Source organism: Ornithodoros turicata, chromosome 3 (assembly GCF_037126465.1).
Source record: "Ornithodoros turicata isolate Travis chromosome 3, ASM3712646v1, whole genome shotgun sequence".
NCBI lineage: Eukaryota > Metazoa > Arthropoda > Arachnida > Ixodida > Argasidae > Ornithodoros > Ornithodoros turicata.
The window spans coordinates 27,421,315-27,439,412 of record NC_088203.1 but is presented as its reverse complement, the minus strand read 5'-3'; the positions used below and the strand labels follow the sequence as shown (position 1 = coordinate 27,439,412).

General features: G+C 45.1%; 1 protein-coding gene and 1 long non-coding RNA gene across 2 annotated transcripts in view; one reads left to right on the top strand and one right to left on the bottom strand.

The window, feature by feature from the left end:
* Positions 1–4,758: 4,758 nt before the first annotated feature.
* LOC135390107 (uncharacterized) lies at positions 4,759–5,416 on the bottom strand. The gene is made up of 2 exons (XR_010421711.1): positions 5,350–5,416; positions 4,759–5,264 (listed from the first exon to the last, which is right to left on the bottom strand). It is a non-coding gene; the product is annotated as an uncharacterized LOC135390107 (long non-coding RNA).
* Positions 5,417–5,526: 110 nt separating this feature from the next.
* The window catches only part of LOC135388330 (potassium voltage-gated channel protein Shal-like), a 447,190-nt gene continuing 434,618 nt past the window's right edge, over positions 5,527–18,098 (top strand). The window contains exon 1 of the mRNA XM_064617811.1: positions 5,527–6,751. Within this exon, the coding sequence (XP_064473881.1) occupies positions 5,637–6,751 (1,115 nt within the window). The 5' untranslated portion in view covers positions 5,527–5,636. The remainder of the gene's footprint in view (positions 6,752–18,098) is intronic.

The following is an 18,098-nucleotide window of genomic DNA, read 5'->3' as shown; positions in this document are numbered from 1 at the left end:
TCGTCTGCACTCGATGCCACTTCCCTGTCTCGTTTTCTCACCCTCAGAGCTCTCGCACTTCTCCGTCCTTTTCGTCTTCTTTAAGAGCTCAGCGCGGATTAAATCCAGACAACCTCTCCATTCTTTGCACCCGTCATTCTTCAATCTACGTCACCACACCTCTATCTATATATTTATATATGTTGTTGTCTGCTATTTCCCAAGTTCAATTCTCAAAGCAAGCATCTTCAGCTCACAACAAGCAGTCAAAGCAGCTCACAAGCAGACGACGCGGTTTGATGCAAGCAGCGTTCTCATTGGCCGCCCTTTCGTTTGACGTCATAACCGGAAACCATGGCAACTGCCTGGGGGCCTCGCGAAAGTTGGTGTGCACGAAAACGCGTGGAGTTCCGCGCCTTCACCGGTTTTAATCCGGCCCCCTCCTTTTGTTTTTCTGGGTCTCCCGCTCTTTGGGTGAGTTTATTTCAGACGAGCGATTCTCTAGCTTCCTGGCTGGGGGGTTGGACGCATTCTCAAGATCACACGTGTTCGTGCGCAACGGGTTGCTAGTTTATGCGTAAGTGGAAATAAAGTATTTTGTTCTCCGAAAAAAAAAAAGTATGCTTCTAGGTACGGCAGTGAAAGTCGTGGCTTGAGGTGGAAGAAATGTTTTGTCTGGCGAAGGGCGCAGGTACTGAGCGTGAAACGGTATGATGTTAGGAAGCTCTTTCGTTGCGTTTTTTTTTTCTTCTTTGGAATACCGTCAGCTTCCCGCGACTCAAAGTGTGCAGGCTCAGATGCATGTTTCATGTGTATGCTTTCATGTGTATGTTTCATGGGTATGTAGTTACGAGTTTCACCGCCATTTTGTGTTCGAATTCCTAGGTAACCGATGTGAACATGTTTTCCTCTATATTTTCTTGCGTGTGCACGCTCCGCTCTTTAATTTGCACATCAGGAAAATGAATGCGTGAAGGTTTATGTAGTAGTACCATGGATGGGCATATACAAATTTTTTTGAGTATTTAAATATAAATACAAAATACTTTGTTGAAAGGCGTATTTAAATACTCTTCATAAATACTTTTCAACATGAGTATTTAAATACAAAACATAAATACAGTATTTAAATACCGTAACTACTACCATAAATACTGTGAAGAAAATGTCATCTGGAATTACGGAAATAACGATGATCATAAAAACAAATCAGCAACGAATATTAGCATTTATTTGTTAGATTATCATGGGGACTTTAATATTCGAAGTTTCTCGAAGACTGCAAGTTTTAGGCATCTTCTGTTCGGCCATACAATCAGATTCGCAAAGGCGAACAGCTTCTCCACAGGTGCCGAGGAACAAATGCTTATATTAAATTTGACGAGGATGCTATGTACAACAAGGTAATTGGGTAGTCGCGACCGTTGTCCGTGTGTAAATTTAGGTTACATGACACGCACATCAAGTGGTGGCAAAAATCCAGTAAGAACAAATGCCGTTGACCGCATGATTCTACGTGGCGTAGTTTTTTAATTAAAATTCAATGGCACGTTTTCTGGGACACCCTGTATGTAAACTACACGACGTTCCACTTGTATTCAGTAATCGTAGGAGCATTGCACGCTGGCACGGGTGGACTTTCATTGGGTAACACCGTGTATATACATGTCAGTAAACAAGTTGCAGGATGTAGTAACAACATCTTCATTATTTTCATTGTTTTCAAATTTTCGAGAAAAAAAAAACACGTAAAGAACCCGTTTTTTTATTATTATTTTTTTTAGGCTCACATTTTCTGGAAATTTCACATTCCTACGAGTAAGTAAAGTATGAAGTCATTTCGCACCGAGATCGAACGGTGTCGGCGCGCTGCGGAGAACAGAGAACTACCACAGTGTGGTGTCGCGTCGTCTGCTTTTACGCGTTTATTCCGCGTTCAGTGCAGTTGGTGGAGCATTGGGGAACCGAACAGCGTCGTAAAATCGCGGCACAATTGATCTTCGGATGAATATACACAAGAAATACGAAAAAGAACCATCAACTCCAAACATCGGCCCACGTGTTATCCACACTATAGAATGGCGACAGTGTCGCCTCCTATAGGTCGATCTCGAATACACTCGATCGCGATGCGTCGAATCGTCGATCTCGAATACACAGAAACAAGTAAACAGAAAACAGAAGTAAAAGGTAAACAGAAAAACCAATACACACGCAAGATCACGTATTGTCTACGCATCCCCATCTTGGTTTTCTAATACAACAACAACAACAACAATAAATGAAGGAGAAGTGATAATGACGTGGGATGCTTCCCCGTGGTAGCCACAGGACCCTACTCCACTTCACAGCGGTTATTATGAGAGGATGAATTATGGTGCACGCGAAGCGACGACAGGTCGCTAATACAGGTTTTCTAATACAATATAGTATGTGTTATCCATAAAAATAAAGTTACTGTCGTAAATTTACGAAATATTACGTATAAGAGTAGCGTAGCCTTTATTTTCGAAAATACGTAAACGAGTCAACGAACACATAAACGTACAGTCACAAGTATTATTGAAAACCACGCTTACCTTTCACATTTCTGTCTTTCTTTTCTTTCTTTTTTTATGTATTTCCATTATGCGCTACATCTTGCTAACTGTAGCGAAGCTGTGCCGTGTAAGGCCAACGAATCTATCGTGGATGTGTTTGTGCAAATGAAAGCCCATTCTTTTGGCTGCCGCACGTTGTAATCGGGCATTATACGCGCAGCAATTTAAAGATGAATCGTCCCTTTTAAGAAAGAGTGGCACTTCCGTTGTTGCGCACATTGTTGTGAGTCAAAGGAAAGCAGCTGATGCAGCGCCTGAAAGGTTATTGGGATTCTTCCCAGCAAGCTGCGTTGTCCGCAATCTTCGTCAGATCATTTAAGAGACGATCTTCGGAAACGTGGTGAAAATATGGGTTGACTTGACGAATACAAGATGTTTCAATTTAATTGCTCTTAGCGAACATTTATCTTTACGTTAGTGATGTGTCGTAAGTATCATTTTGTAGGTATACCATGTTTCGGACTAATCATCAGGCTTTCTGTTTTGTATTTTCGCGGAGGAGAGAAATGCAGTGTATTTTGCTGATATCTCGAAGTGAGTTGACTGGAACAGGAAATAATTGGATAGCAATATATCTTTTATGTCACGCTAAAAACTGGAAGGTTGTGGGTTCGAATCCTCCAACGTGTTCATGCTGACTGTCAGGGAAAGACGTGGGTCTTAGTTCTCCTCGAAGTTGGCGACAGCCCCCGCTCATTCACATTCCTCCCTACTGTCTTACCCACCTGCGTACGTCCTATACGTTGCTCGTAGCGACAGTTGCATCGCGGTGTACATGAAAATATTATCTGTTACATAGCATGTGCCCGCAGTGCTCTTACCTCGCAATTGCAGTCATGTCTTCTTTTTTTGTTTTTAGAAAATTAAAATTGAAAACAACGGGCAACACTTCGTCAAGTACGGTGGCGAAACTACATTGCATGCTGACAACACTGGGTCTAACGCGAATATGTTGACTAGTTGGCTACATAGAGATCAGGAGCAGCCAATCAGTTGGGAACGTACTACATGACTGTTGCTTGACGAATTGGGCATTATTTCCCAGTAGACGTCGCATCGAGCCGTCTTACCGTAATTTGGATATAGGAAATTAAAAATATTAAGTTCTGTGTCAGATGTACGATTTGTGGTGCGCGGATTATAAGCAACACTATGTTAATCTGCGCCGTCATGTCGTTGAAAATGCCTCGTACTCAACAAATACTCTTCGTAGAAGAGTAAAATTTTGGGCATGTTGGTACATATCTAAGTGTAAGGGACCCAGCAGTAAGGACGCAGACAAGAGGAGCAGAGGGATGCAAACGCACGCTGGACTCTTGGTACTGTTCGTACAGGAACGGGGGGGGGGGGGGGGCATGATATGTTGCACGCATTTAGTGTTGAGAAGGTACTGGGGAGCTGACCAAGGCAGCACCAGCAACATGCGCTGTGTGCACTCACGACCTACCTCAAGGACATACGTGCTGACATAATCTTTTAATTCATTCAGTGCTTCCACACGTCAAGCGTCCTGGAACAGCTGGCCGCACCAGTGCGACCTACGTTTCCATTTTTTTTTCTTTCTATTTTTATTCTATTCTATGTTGGAGCGCCGAAACCGTGCCCTAAACGCTCCTGAAATTCTGTGTTCCTAGTCCTGATTGATTGATCGAGATATAAAAAAATATGGAGTCCTATAGTCCTTCTAGCTCTTGTAGTGCCTACTTCTCCGTCATGGTGTCTTTTTCTTTTTCGCTGGTTGTGTCATTTTAGACCTGGTCGTCCGACATCAATAAAACACACAACAGCAATTAAATGATGAATTGCGATTTTACTGTGTGCTTCCCTACTTAGAAAAAAGACAAGATGAATAGAAGCGAGTGAAACCAGCTTATGGAAGGATATCTATGTTTATTTGAAGAAAGAGGGGAAAGGGCCCGTCGAACGCAACATCGGCTTGTTATTACAACGCGAGAAAGAAAGAAATAAACCAAAAAGACAAAAAGAACGGAGGCGGAAAAGAAAAGCAGCAAAAAGTCATTGGTCGTTTGTCACCGATTCCGACTAATTCGTCACTAATGCGATCCCCCTAATTCGGTGGCTAAGCATAATTCCTTGTTGCGCGCACTTTTACACTTGCCCGTGCAGCATACCACACATGGACGCCCATGAAAAAGAACTGACAATGCAGCCCGCCGCATACTTCATTGACGAGATTTATTAATCCTCGTACAACGTATAAACATATACCTAGATCGCGCACACAGTAGTCTCTTCAAGCTATATGTTTGTCATGTTACGCGATCAATGAAAACAGTAAACGCGAGTCATGTTCATTGAGGTGTTAGTGACACAAAATAATATCGACAGTTCGACACGCACAAGAAAGAGAGAGAGAGAAAAAAAAAAGACATACAAAGAAAAACAAACATGAGGAGCGCCAGCCTGCACTCTGAAAACAGAAGCTCAACGACAAAACAGATCAATATTTCACCGATGTTTAATATGGCGGTTGTGTTCCACTCCTCAATATCTGTTATCATAACAACAAGATCACAGAGGCAGAAACAGAGTTTGTTAGGTGTACCCGTTTCTCAACATTAACGTCGCGCCGCTCGCGCGAACACATGTCACCGACAATTTCAATGATATTTTACACGAAGCACAACAGGAACGTTTCTGCAGTCTGCATGCCCCGTATGTGCACTAAAGAGAAGGAAGAGTAAAAAAGACAGTGACAGGACCTTCGTAAGTTATCCATAGCAAGGAAGCAAGCAGGGGAGCTGCTGACCCAACTGTCGGAGCAAAGAAGAGGTTGTTTTGCGTGAGCCATGGGAAGAGAGGTGTTTTGGACCTAGCGGAGGACCCGGGTCGGTCGAAGCCCGGACGGCGGCGCGGTTGGGCTGCGCGGAGTAGCTGCGCAGTGTCGGGTCGCTGTGCAGGTGCGCAGTAGCGACGTCGCCGGCGACGGGCCAAGATGGAGGCTGCGGTGGCCGTCTGTGGAGACCGCCTTTAGGGCATCGAATGCGGTACGACGGCTACGTACGTCGGCGTCGGCGTCGGCGTCGCTGAGCGAGGATGGCATCGGTGGCAGCCTGGCTCCCGTTCGCGCGGGCGGCCGCCATCGGCTGGGTGCCGATCGCCAACAACCCGCTGCCGGCGCCGCCAGTCAGCAAAGAGAGACGGAGACGCGAGGACGAAAAGTTCACCATCAATGTGAGCGGACGGCGATTCGAGACGTGGAGGAACACTGTGGAGAAGTTCCCGGACACCCTGCTGGGCTCCAACGAACGCGAGTTCTTCTACGACGAAGAGACGCGCGAGTATTTCTTCGATCGGGATCCGGACATCTTCCGGCATATCCTCAACTACTACCGCACGGGAAAACTGCACTACCCGAAACACGAGTGCCTCATGGCTTACGACGAGGAGCTGGCCTTCTTCGGCATCGTACCGGACGTCATCGGCGACTGCTGCTACGAGGACTACAGGGACAGAAAGCGAGAGAACGCAGAGCGAATGCTAGACGACAAGGTGTCCGAGGGCACCGAAGCCGCCGTGCTGGCCGGCTCCACTATCCGGCAACGGATGTGGCGCGCCTTCGAGAACCCCCACACGGGCACGGCGGCCCTCGTCTTCTACTACGTAACGGGCTTCTTCATTGCCGTCTCTGTCATGGCGAACGTCGTGGAGACTATCCCATGCGGACACGACAACCGCGTCCGAGAGACACGCTCCTGTGGTGAGAGCTACAAGGTAGCCTTCTTCTGTCTGGACACTGCTTGTGTCATGATATTCACTGCTGAGTACTTGCTGCGCCTGTACGCTGCCCCAAACAGATGCAAGTTCATGCGTAGCGTCATGAGTATAATCGACGTGGTGGCCATCATGCCATATTACATCGGACTGGGCATCAAGGACAACGACGACGTATCCGGAGCGTTTGTTACGCTACGGGTCTTCCGAGTGTTTCGCATCTTCAAGTTCTCGCGCCACTCGCAAGGTCTGCGCATCCTGGGCTACACGCTCAAGAGTTGCGCCTCCGAGCTGGGCTTCCTAGTTTTTTCGCTCGCCATGGCCATCATCATCTTTGCCACCGTCATGTTCTACGCCGAGAAGAACGTGAGCGACACCACCTTCACCAGTATCCCAGCTGCCTTCTGGTACACCATTGTCACCATGACCACCTTAGGGTGAGTCTTTCATCCTTGGAATACTACATGCTGCGATGTGCCTTCATCATGTGTCGCCACATTAGGATACGCGTCCTTCTTAAATATCTTTCGCGAAGTTTTGTTTCTTTGGTTGTTCTTCCGTCTGGTTCAGCGTCCGTCATTTCTAGGTAAGCCGGCGTAAAATTACTTTTCTGTGTCGCGTCACTGAAAGGATTAATATGAGCGTATGTGACTGAATTTGTTTGCTAAGTGCTCAAGTGCTTCGAGAACGTCATGACTGCACTGGAACTTAGCTTGTTTACCTATATTGAGTCAGAGGTTGTTGCAGCTAAATTCCTACTTCACTTATAAAACCCCCTTGACCCACCCTTACGATGAATACCCCAGCTTTCACAGTTCTGCAGGTGTACAGCGCGGTGGCGTCCTTCAAAGTAAAAATATAAAGGGAAGTCACAATGACGATTCCGTGGACGCCAAGTGGTCACTCATAAAGAAGCCCGTACACTAAATCCATAACTGTGTGGCGTGACACACGTCTATTACCGTTACGTCTACCTACATAGTGCGATACCGATTCTCATATTATTAGATTACTGAAGAGCGAAAGTATGTCTGTATTTGCAACCGTGTAACTTCTTGAGTAACATTGAGATGATATCGGAGAAAACAGTTATAATCTTATTTGCACCCAAGTGGCTTGGCAGGAAATTCTCGCTTTTGTCCCACGTCGTCTATGTAGATATAGTGATATAGATACTATATATATATAGTGATATATGATATAGTCCCCCTTGCAGAGGGTGAGAAGGAGAATATGTAACTCTACAACACTAGCCAAGGAGCTTGTTCATTCGACTTTGCGGGTCATTCACCGTTATTCAATTAAGTGGCGGGCAAACCATGCTGTACGGCATCTCTTAAAAATGTAGAAACTAATCGAAAACATTCCTCAGTCCAGTCTGATTTATTCTTCCGCAAATTTTAGTGCTCTCGGGATTGTACATCATCTATTTGTCTATGGCCAGCCTGAAACCTGCAAGTGTTTCGTAAGGGAAGAACCTTTAGAGGAGACACTGGTCATTCTTAGTGTTCTGACGCGTACCTTCGAGAATTCTCGTTTTCTTTCTTTCTTTTTTTTTTTTCTGGCCTTAATTGGACCCGACCGGACATATTAGCATTCTGTTGATAATATATTTAATGGACAACAACAACAACAACTTTATTTTTAAGATGAGGAATGTGATATTTAATGGAGAGTTCAATGGACATTAGTATTCTTATACGTATTAAAAATCTCACGTGTACGTCTTATCGTATACTACTTTATTGTACGTTTTTACAACAGATCCAGCAGTCCCACGCACTGGGTTGGGTTAATACTGTAAAAATTCTTGATTTTGCGTGGAACATATTTTCGCGTTTTGGTAGAGGCCATAGTTGACGCGAGAAATGACATTCGCGGAAAACGCGGGCAATTAATTGTTTCTTGGTGACGCCAGTGTGTCTGCTTCGCAGGTACTTCAGTTCGCGAATTTTTGGGCGCTCGCGAAAAACGCGAAAAATCATTCCGCGTGAAAAAACAAAACAAAGAAAACAAAAACACTTTTACAGTAAGTTACTTTTCTGTGTCGTTGGGTCTTCTGTGGTTAACAGGAATACAATATGACAAAGAACGCTCTGAGCCGTACAAAAACAAAACAATGACGCATTTAGCACATCTGCACAGTTTTAGTTCACGTGCATCGTATTTCCATCGACAACGTTAACGTTACGAGAAGCACAGACGGCGGAGAATGATAACGCCAAAAACAGCTAGCTTGTTTTCCAGGTTTGTGATTCGGATGAAGCGCAGCAGACAAACGACATGAGGCTAATGACCCAGAACGCGGGTTCTTTTCGCCATGGTAACGTGGTCTTTTCTTCGGGTTCTTCAGAAATTATGCACGAATCACAACAGCGCAAATGACATGGGCTGCGCTAATGGCCCAAACATTTCACTAAGCAGAATGGACAGCCTTCTGCGTCTGCTTCTTCTTGGCGTTACACGTGTCGTGTATGCGCACGAGCGACATCTCAGCGGAATATTCTAGTAGAAGAAAAGACAAAGAAATTGCTCTTATGGTCCGCCGCACGTTATGTTGAGCATTTGCACGGCGATGAAATAACATCGGGAGTGGCGAACATAGCAGACATGCATCAGCCCTGTCGTCTTCTACGATATATCTCTTGGCTGTTCCGCAGGATATTCCACCCGGTTAGCAGTGCACGAAAAGACATCACATTGAGCGCTTGCGCTCGCGGTGCAGCGGAAACCTATGACGTTTTCCTAATCTTCCGCAGGAACATTTCGGGGAATGTCGCTCGTGTTAAGGCATGATTTCTGTCACATGTATGCCATACGCCAATATTTTACACCTTACTAAGCAACTATAGTTTTCTTCGCCGTGGCCATCGCTTTGCTAACTGAAACTAGCATACAGTTTAATCTGGTTTCATCTGAATCCAGGTCAAGTCCCAATGGGAGGCGAAAGGAATCAACTTAGTGCTCTATTTTAAAAGCAATAAAAGCCCTGTTTTAACTCACCAGGTCGAGGGCATTAACGAGTGCACCGCGTGAAAGCCCCCTGTACACGTTGGAAATTTGGAACCAAAATGGAAATTCGAAGACCCCAATGTTCGCCAACGAAACTTGCATCAAAAGTTTCGTCATGACACAGGCAACATTCCACTAGCGAAGGAATGCAATGCGCTTTTTTTATTTCTAATATATGGCTTCTATGGCAGCGGTATCAGGTGAAGCCTGCTTTACGTTCTGTACCGAAGGGGAGGGGTTATGCTTAATAGAAAGAAAAGAGGAAATGTCAGCCAGGCTGATGCCGGCTTGCTATTCCAACAACAACAACAACAACAAAAAAAAAAAAAAAGAAGACAAGAAAGAAACTCAAAATAAACATAAAATAAGAAACAATTGCTGGGCATGCCAACCAAGTTGAGCGATCGTTTAATAACTTAAGCTGATTGGCAATTGATGGCTTTACGTCGCGAGGCGAAAGACGCCACAGTGACGCGTCAACCTCTCCTCGAAGTCCCTAAGCGAACAAACAAACAAACAGTCACAGCATGTGGACAAATTTTGCCCACTCGAGGTTTCTTTATAGGGTGGTTCGTCCTTCTGTCCTTGTTCCTCCAATTATACGCACGACAGGGGGATCTTGTTACCTATTATGTGACCTATTATGTTGCCTATGATGTGACTGTGTTACATGTGTTATGTTATGTGACTATGTTACACCTCGCAGCTAATTTGAATCTGAAATATTAGCGAGTTTTAACAGTTAACCGAATCTGACAAAATACGTGTAGGAGGTATGGCTCAACATAGAGGAAATATTTTTGGATGATCCGTTTGGATGATTCACTGACTGATTGAAGAAAGGAAAATATGATCGGTTTGTTTGTTTGTTCGTAAGAACAAAAAAAAAATGTTGGGTTTGCATCAACTACACCCGTGCTGCCCCAATGGTGCAGATGGATGAGGAGTTCATAGTGTGCGTTTCGTTCTGAATTGACTACAAGCCATTGACATAATACGGCCGCTGACTATGTCAAATGAATATTGTGCGATGTATCGATTATAGAAAGAATTTTACTAGTGCTTAATTCAAATATGATTATCTGATGAGGCATGCTTATTTTGTGAGTGATCTCAAAAGTGAGAGGAGCACTAGACACGAGCGTTTTTTTTTTCTTCTTCTTCTTTTTTGCCAACTTCTGAGCGCTGTAGAATGTTTATAAGGTTCGCAGTGGACATTCAGCCGCATTAAGCAGTAGAACAACAACAACAACAACAAATACAGTGATGATGATGACTGGGGAAATTCGTCACCTGAGTTGTGGCCCATCTACCCCAATGACGGCGGGACTGTAATCACTGAAATGTACCAACGAAGACTTAGCCTATTACACGGACATGGAACAACAACAACAGAAGATACGTGACGACAATGGCATGAGGTGTTCCACAGTAGGGGTTGCGGTCGGTTATTATATGGAGGAGGAGGAGGGATATATTTATTAGAAGGAAAAGAAGGAAATTAATAAAATCAGCCAAACGGAGTGTCGGCTTGCTAGTCCGCAGTAAATAATCAGAAAATAAATGAGGAAATTGAAAACAAAACAGAAGAAGGATAATGATAATAATAATAATAATAATAATAATAATAATAATAATAATAATAATAATAATAATAATAATAATCTTTATTCTACCAATAACTTGGTGGGAGGAACATGCAAAAAGCTACAAGCAAGTGACGAGGCCTGACCCCATTTCCACTTGACAATCAGCAGATGTTTATCAAAGAATAACACATTCAGCACACGTAAAAATGTAGTAGTAAAGGCACAAATACATTTACAAAAATGATATGATTCATAATGTTACAGGAACAATGAGGACTGGTTATAATCCAGGTGCATTGACTTGACTAAACGCGGTGAGAGTGATGCCATTCCATTACTGCATTCTTTTGCAGGTTAATGAGTTAAGCGGAGTTAACTAGATAGTTTTTGTGATAGTGACTGTGACCCATAGCCAGTGCTAGAGGGGGGGGGGGTGACGTAGGGATTTCGAGCGGTCTAGTCCTAGAGTGAGGGATCGAATGAAAAAGAGAGAGAATAAAAAAACAGATGACAGTAATGCGCACGAGGGTGAGGGTGGGGCACTGACGAATGAGATGACACAAGACTTGAGGCGACAAACTGTGCATGAGACCTGTGTCGCTGAGGAAGACCAGAACCGCTTTCGGCACAGATCGCTGTGCCGGATGTCGTACTGGGGGAGGGAATGAAATTAACAGAAGCAAGCATGCAATTGTGACAATTGAGGCGCTCTACAGCGTAGGATAAGCCATCGACTGGATATAGTATGGGCCAAACAGGTAGAATGGCTGTCCTTGGTGCCCAGTGGTTGCCAATGACTTCAAATCTGTTGAGCTGAAAAGTTGACAAGCGGTAAACGTCCACGGATTCCACGTGTCGATGCAGCAAAGGAAACCGGGAAAGCCGGGGGAACACTGCGTCTGACGCATCCAGGAGAAGTCTGTCGTTGTCATGAACATCATCTATGATTCAGGACCTCGACAGTGTTATGCAGGATTGTGAGAAGGGTCTAGAATTTATTGCACCAAGGCTAAACGGTTTCTTGTTGATGCTATTCAATTGAGCCCGAAATATTTGTGCTTCCGATTGGTATAGGTCACAGTTATGAGGACGTGCTGAATATTCGCGACGACACCGCTGTTGGAGCATAATCCTGTGTCATTGCATCGGACTCTGTACTTATGGGCAGCCGCTGCCTCTTCATTCCTGCTTAAGTCGCAGCGTCCGGGGATCCAGTGTGCGGCTGTGGAGGGGCCGCATTTGCTCAGACGCGGAACATGATGCAAGATATCCGTTACTACTGGAGGGAATTGAACAATTCCTCGCGGCGCTATCGATTTTAAAAATGCATGGGGAACCTCATAGAGGCCAAAGGCCATCGTACCCCTTGAGCAGGCTTTGAAATATCAGCACGCAGCACACCGTATATTACGTCCCTTGTGGAGGACGGCTTCCATTAAGTTGCTGCCGTCCTTGGAGGGGTTCGAACCCGTAACCGTGAGGATCAGTAGGCGTATCAAGTATCTGGGCCTATTTGATGTATGCATAGCCGATACCCTTAGCGTGACGAATAGGCAACGGGACAGGAACGAGGGACGAACAAAACAAGACGTGTCTTTTGGTTTAGGAATATGTTTCGTTGTGTGATAACACAGTCGATATTTGTGTAGTTGTCGTCAGACATATACGCGGTATCATCAGGATGTCTTGGTCGCCATAGAAACATTTGTCGCGCGCGGACAACCGATCTCGCATTTAGAACTGCGCATTTAGCACTGCAATATCATTGCTGCTGTTACCTGTTAAAACATTTACCTGGAAAGGGGTTAACACTTGTGGGGTTACCGCGGATAACATGGCAGCGAACAAAGTGAGTTCGAACAACTTGATTCATTTCACTAGATGGAATTTCGTAGCAGTTGAATAACAGTTACATCAACACCGCGTTGGAACAATGTGAATAGAGTTTAAAAGTGATTGAACTTCGGACGACTTCTGTGGTTGAGGGACATCGAAAAAGTTCGAAGCTGTGAGCTCGTATGTTGTGACTGCAAGCATTGGAACGCATTATGCTTCCTCTGCTTGAGTAGGCAAGTGTTGCGGCACCTTGAGAACGTTGCCACGAAAACGTACATTATCAACCACACTCTCAGAAAAAAAAAGGAGTAATTTTACTCCTTTTGGGGACTAAATGCATTGCCACAAAAAATATTCCATTTCGGGAGTAAATGCACGGGAGCAAATGAATGTCACAGAGTGGAGACTGCATTCCACGCTCTGTTCTAAGAGTCCCAGGTACATAATTCGTGTGCATGCGTGAAAATACTTTGAATAAAACCGTCAACCGTGATATATCGAGTGATATAAAATCTTGCGCCATACATAGGGCACAATTTGCGACGAAAGAAGCGCTAACTCTTTCTTATTCTGCGTTGGTGGAAAATTGCTAAGTTGGCTGAGTTATACAGCCTTATGCCATCAAACTGACCAAGAGGACATATTCACATAGACTATTGCATTCTGAAGACCATTCGCGAAGTTGAGTGACTATTTGCAGTCCTGGGGAGTAAATTCCGTGCTTTGAGGACTAAAATGCGGGAGTAATTGCGATCTGGGGGACTAGAAGCTGCAATTATTCCCCAGTTTACTCATTGTTTTCTGAGAGTGCACCATTCGCGGCCTCTTTTTAAGTTTGAATAAAAAAAGACTCATACGTAGCCTTGTGTGAAGGATATCGATGCTGTTTTGAAACCCGCAGCTCTCTACAGATCACGTGGCAGACACAGAGATACATACGCATGAAATGATGATGTGATGGACCATTCACCGCCGTATACCGCATTAAAAACGAATCGATAGGTACAATGGAAATCTTAGTCTAAAGGGTACTTGGGGTTCGAAACACGAAGTATCACGTGATCCGTATTGCCTTATTGGTGCAGATCAATGCCAAGTTCACAGCGTGTGTATCGTTCTAGGCTGTCCAGACGTGGAAATACGCGAAGGAAAGTAACCATTGCTGCCAAGTATAGGGCATTATGTAAGGGGGATTAATTCTGATTACATTGTAATAGCATGGGAGCAACATAGAAGCTGTTGCGGAATCGTTTTCTTGGCGACTACCTTTTCTGTTTCTAATCTGCTCCCATCTGGGTCTTCGGACCTCAGAGTATCTGATAAACTCATTGAAATACGCATGTCAGCAACATAGAAGCTGTTGCGGAATCGTTTTCCCGGCGACTACCTTTTCTGTTTCTAATCTGCTCTCATCTGGGTCTTCGGACCTCAGAGTTGGAGTTGGAGTTGAACGGACTAAAAGCCGGACCTCAGAGTTTCTGATAAACTCATTGCAATACGAATGTCAGGATGTCCAATAGGGCTGGATAGGCAAAAGTTGCTCTAAGTATAAAGAATGGACATCAACGTATGTTTTCCTAGTCGCACGCAGCCTGTCAGTGTGATACCAATAACGCGAGAGAGGTGGTCGGTAGGTACAAAACCCAACGAGCAGGTACATGCTGTGGAATTGTAAGACAAGTCGGCATCATCAAGGCGATTACCGACGGAAGTAGGCTTTAAGCATCATTGCTGCCTAAAAATAACTGTAGTAGTCGCAGACTACACAGTGTGATAACAGAGCTCTCGTCTTTTTAGACATTCCCCCCCTTTTTTTTCGCGACTAGACCTGGTGTAGCTTGTCCCACGGTGAGCACACTCACATCTCAATATTTTTCCCTTACCACCATCACCACCATCATCATCATCATCATCATTGCACAGTGTTCTGCTGTTTTAGTTTATAGTGTGATCGAAAACACAAGCAGGGTATATTGTGTCACTACAAAAGACAGCATAATATGGCTGTCGTTTGACACCACTGTCGCTAGCCGACACCCATTGGTTTGTACAGTGCTCGCAACTTCCAACCAATCTCCCGTTACCGTTACATCGCTCCGATAAGCGCCCGACTGGCGGCGAACGTCTTAATCAGTACCGGGTCTGACCCATGTTCTTTCGATGATTGGCAGGATGTTGACATGCTGTCGCTTGTTGTCAAAACGTGTGGAAACAGACTCGGCAAAAATCAAAATCTGGGGCAATCTTCGGGACGACCTTGCAACGTGTCTGTTTTGCCACTAATACCTTTAAGTTTATTGCACAAGTTTGCGATAAATCGCTGTTTGATGGGAGGTAAGATAGGTTGTGAAGTCCAGATATTCCATATTCCGTCGAGCTTCATTTCACTTACTACCGCCTGTCCCCAACTCCTTACTGCTGTCCTCTCTCAATCTGTCCACATCTGTACACCGCTCATTCCGCTCGCGGAATTTAAAAAAAATAATTTCACTTACCCTTCTCTTCAGCTGGTCATATCCTGGGCAGCGTCCAGCATGCGGGCCGCGAATAGCCCCATATGTCATCCTCATTTATTTTTCCTTCTTAATAAACATATCCCCCCTTCAACAGCCTTCTTTTTACGTCTGTGTGTGCATCGCAATGTCGTGACTTAATAAAAAGCCGAGCCTTCATGATCTGGACACTCACAAACTATCATTAGCGATTACTACAGTGATTTATCGCAAACTTGTACAATAATCTTAAGGATATTAGTGGCAAAAGCAGATACGTTGTAAGGTCGTTCCGAAGATTGCCTCAGATTTTGTTTTTGTCGAGCCTGTTTCCGCACGTGTTGACAACAAGTGACAGCATGTCAACACCCTGCCTCCCCTCGAAAGAACATGGGTCAGACCTGGCAGTGATTGCGATGTTCGCCGGCAGTTGGCCGCTCATCGGGGTGATGTCACGGTAACGGGAGATTGGTTGGAAGTTGCGAGCACTGTACGTGTGTCTGCAAATGGATTACACCTTCACCGTGTTCTGTGGAAAGGCACAGGGAACCGTTTTACGACTCAAGTCATCACGAGACACGTGAAATTTCTGGCTGGATTCCAGCCAGCATGCCACCACAAGCATGCATAAAGTGCCCTTACCAACCAAATCAGTCTACTACACCCTCAGACTTTCGGTCTGGGTTTTAGAAACGGCAATCGCACGTACGATCGCATAGCTGTGCACGTAGCGTGGCATATAGAGGAAGTGATATTGTCCTCGTTCCAGGTATATGTCAGACGGCCAGCTCGGAGAAGCTGGGCACGTTTTCAACCTCAGCCTGTATTAATGTAATACAGCTCTTCCTGCGTCCTAGCAATAGGCTTCAGAGCTTCAGAGGCAGTTTCTCCGTATGGTGGAGCACTCGTGCTTCAAGGGTGGATGTGGTTTGGCTGGAGGGAAATTTTCTCGTACACAGTACTCCATGTGAACGAACCCCAAGCGGCGATCCCCATGTCCACACGAATGTCATAGTGGAGGCTCGGAGCTTCGAGTCACATGTACATACTCACAAATACACGCTACAGTCCTTATACCTATAGGACAGAACTTCAGTGTCCGGGCCCACGGTGCGAAAGATGACCGGCTCGCACGAAACACAGGGGAGTTTACTTCGGGTCGCTCAACAAAGAGGATGAACTGCAGTAGGGGACACTGACGGATTTGTAAAGATTCATGCCGTGTATTCCTCAAAGCGAAGCTTCGTGTCTCTTTCTCAGCTGGTGTTCAATTTAATTTTCACCAACAGTAGCACAGACCAATTGTCGTCCCCGACCAGAACAGGAGGAAGGATAAGGATTCAAATTTGGATTTCAATTAAAATTAACACGGAGGTTGCGACTTCACAGATGTGGAGACGGCATCTCCAATTCACTCGTACCTCGTACCGCTAGACGGTGGCTGAAAAAGACAGACCACCAGGGGTTGGTGGGGATCATGACGTGATGACAGCATAACGAACGAACAAGTGAAAAATTACTATGAAATGATCAAAGTAGTTCATGGGTCTGCAAGATTTCTACGAGTCAACGCTGCGGTTCTTTGTATTGTGCTGACACCATGTGTCGAACCCTGATAGCAACGAGTTCATGACTGCGTGCGGTAGACTATCCCCCTCTCCAAAAGTGCAAAACAGGAGATCGAGCAGGTGAGCGACTCCGGTAATGGAGCAAACCGTGCTGAAACAACGTGAGAAGCGACACAGGTCTCATGCACACCCTTAAGCTCAAGTCTCGTAATATCATTCGTCAATGCCCCACCCTCACCTCTCATCATCATTCACATCACTCTCACATCATATTTGTCTTTAGTCTATCTCATTGTTCTTTCAGCTTTTGTTAGTTTATCCTTTATTTCCGAATTCTTTTCTTTCCACTTTTTGTTTTTTGCGGAATAGCAAGCCGTTATACCGTTTGGCTGACCTTTCCTCCTCCCCCCCCCCCCTCTGTTCCAATAAATATAGCCCCCTCACGTGAGAAGTACAGACCGTGTTGGTTAGACTCTGTGTAGGTTATTCACTGTCCGCGTGGGGTCTGGTACAATATCATTCACTCGCTGACTGTCATTGAGTGTACAATACTGGAGGCCGTACGATCACAGAGCGAGTGGCAACCAGCGCCTGCAGCTAGACGTCCTACCGAACACGATCCATTATTTTTTCTACCCTTGCTTCACATTCCATTTGCAATGTGTTACAGTTCCCATAACCAAGGGCACCACCAAGGCCACCATGTTAAGGCTGATCCCACACGCAACGCAGAAGTGACAGGGGATATCATAGCGTGGCGAAACAGAGTCTGGGATAAGATTATATATAGCTTAGGCGGATATTAGTCTTCATAAATATTGCTCGCTTCTACTGTAGCAATCACTCTCAGAAAAAAAAGGAGTAATTTCACCCCTGTTGGGGACTAAATGCATTGCTACAAATAATAGTCCTTGCCCGTTTAACAGTTTGGTGTCCCTGGTGACCCTGTCTGTGACGTTCGTCGCCACTTCGCGACATCTCCAGTTGGTGTGGGTGGATGTGTCTGGCATTCCTTTCCTTAGGTGATCTGGGGTAGCCGACCCTCGTGATGAGGGCTACAATCCCCATTTTTTCTTTCAATCATCATCATCATCATCATAGTCCTTTTCGAGAGTAAGTGCACGGGAGTAAATGAATGTCACAGAGTGGAGGCTGCATTTCACGCACTGTTCTAAGGGTCCCAGGTATATAATTCGTGTGTATGCATGGAAATACGTTGAATCAAACCGTCAACCGTGATATATCGAGTGATATAAAATATTGCGACGTACATATAGGGCCCAATTT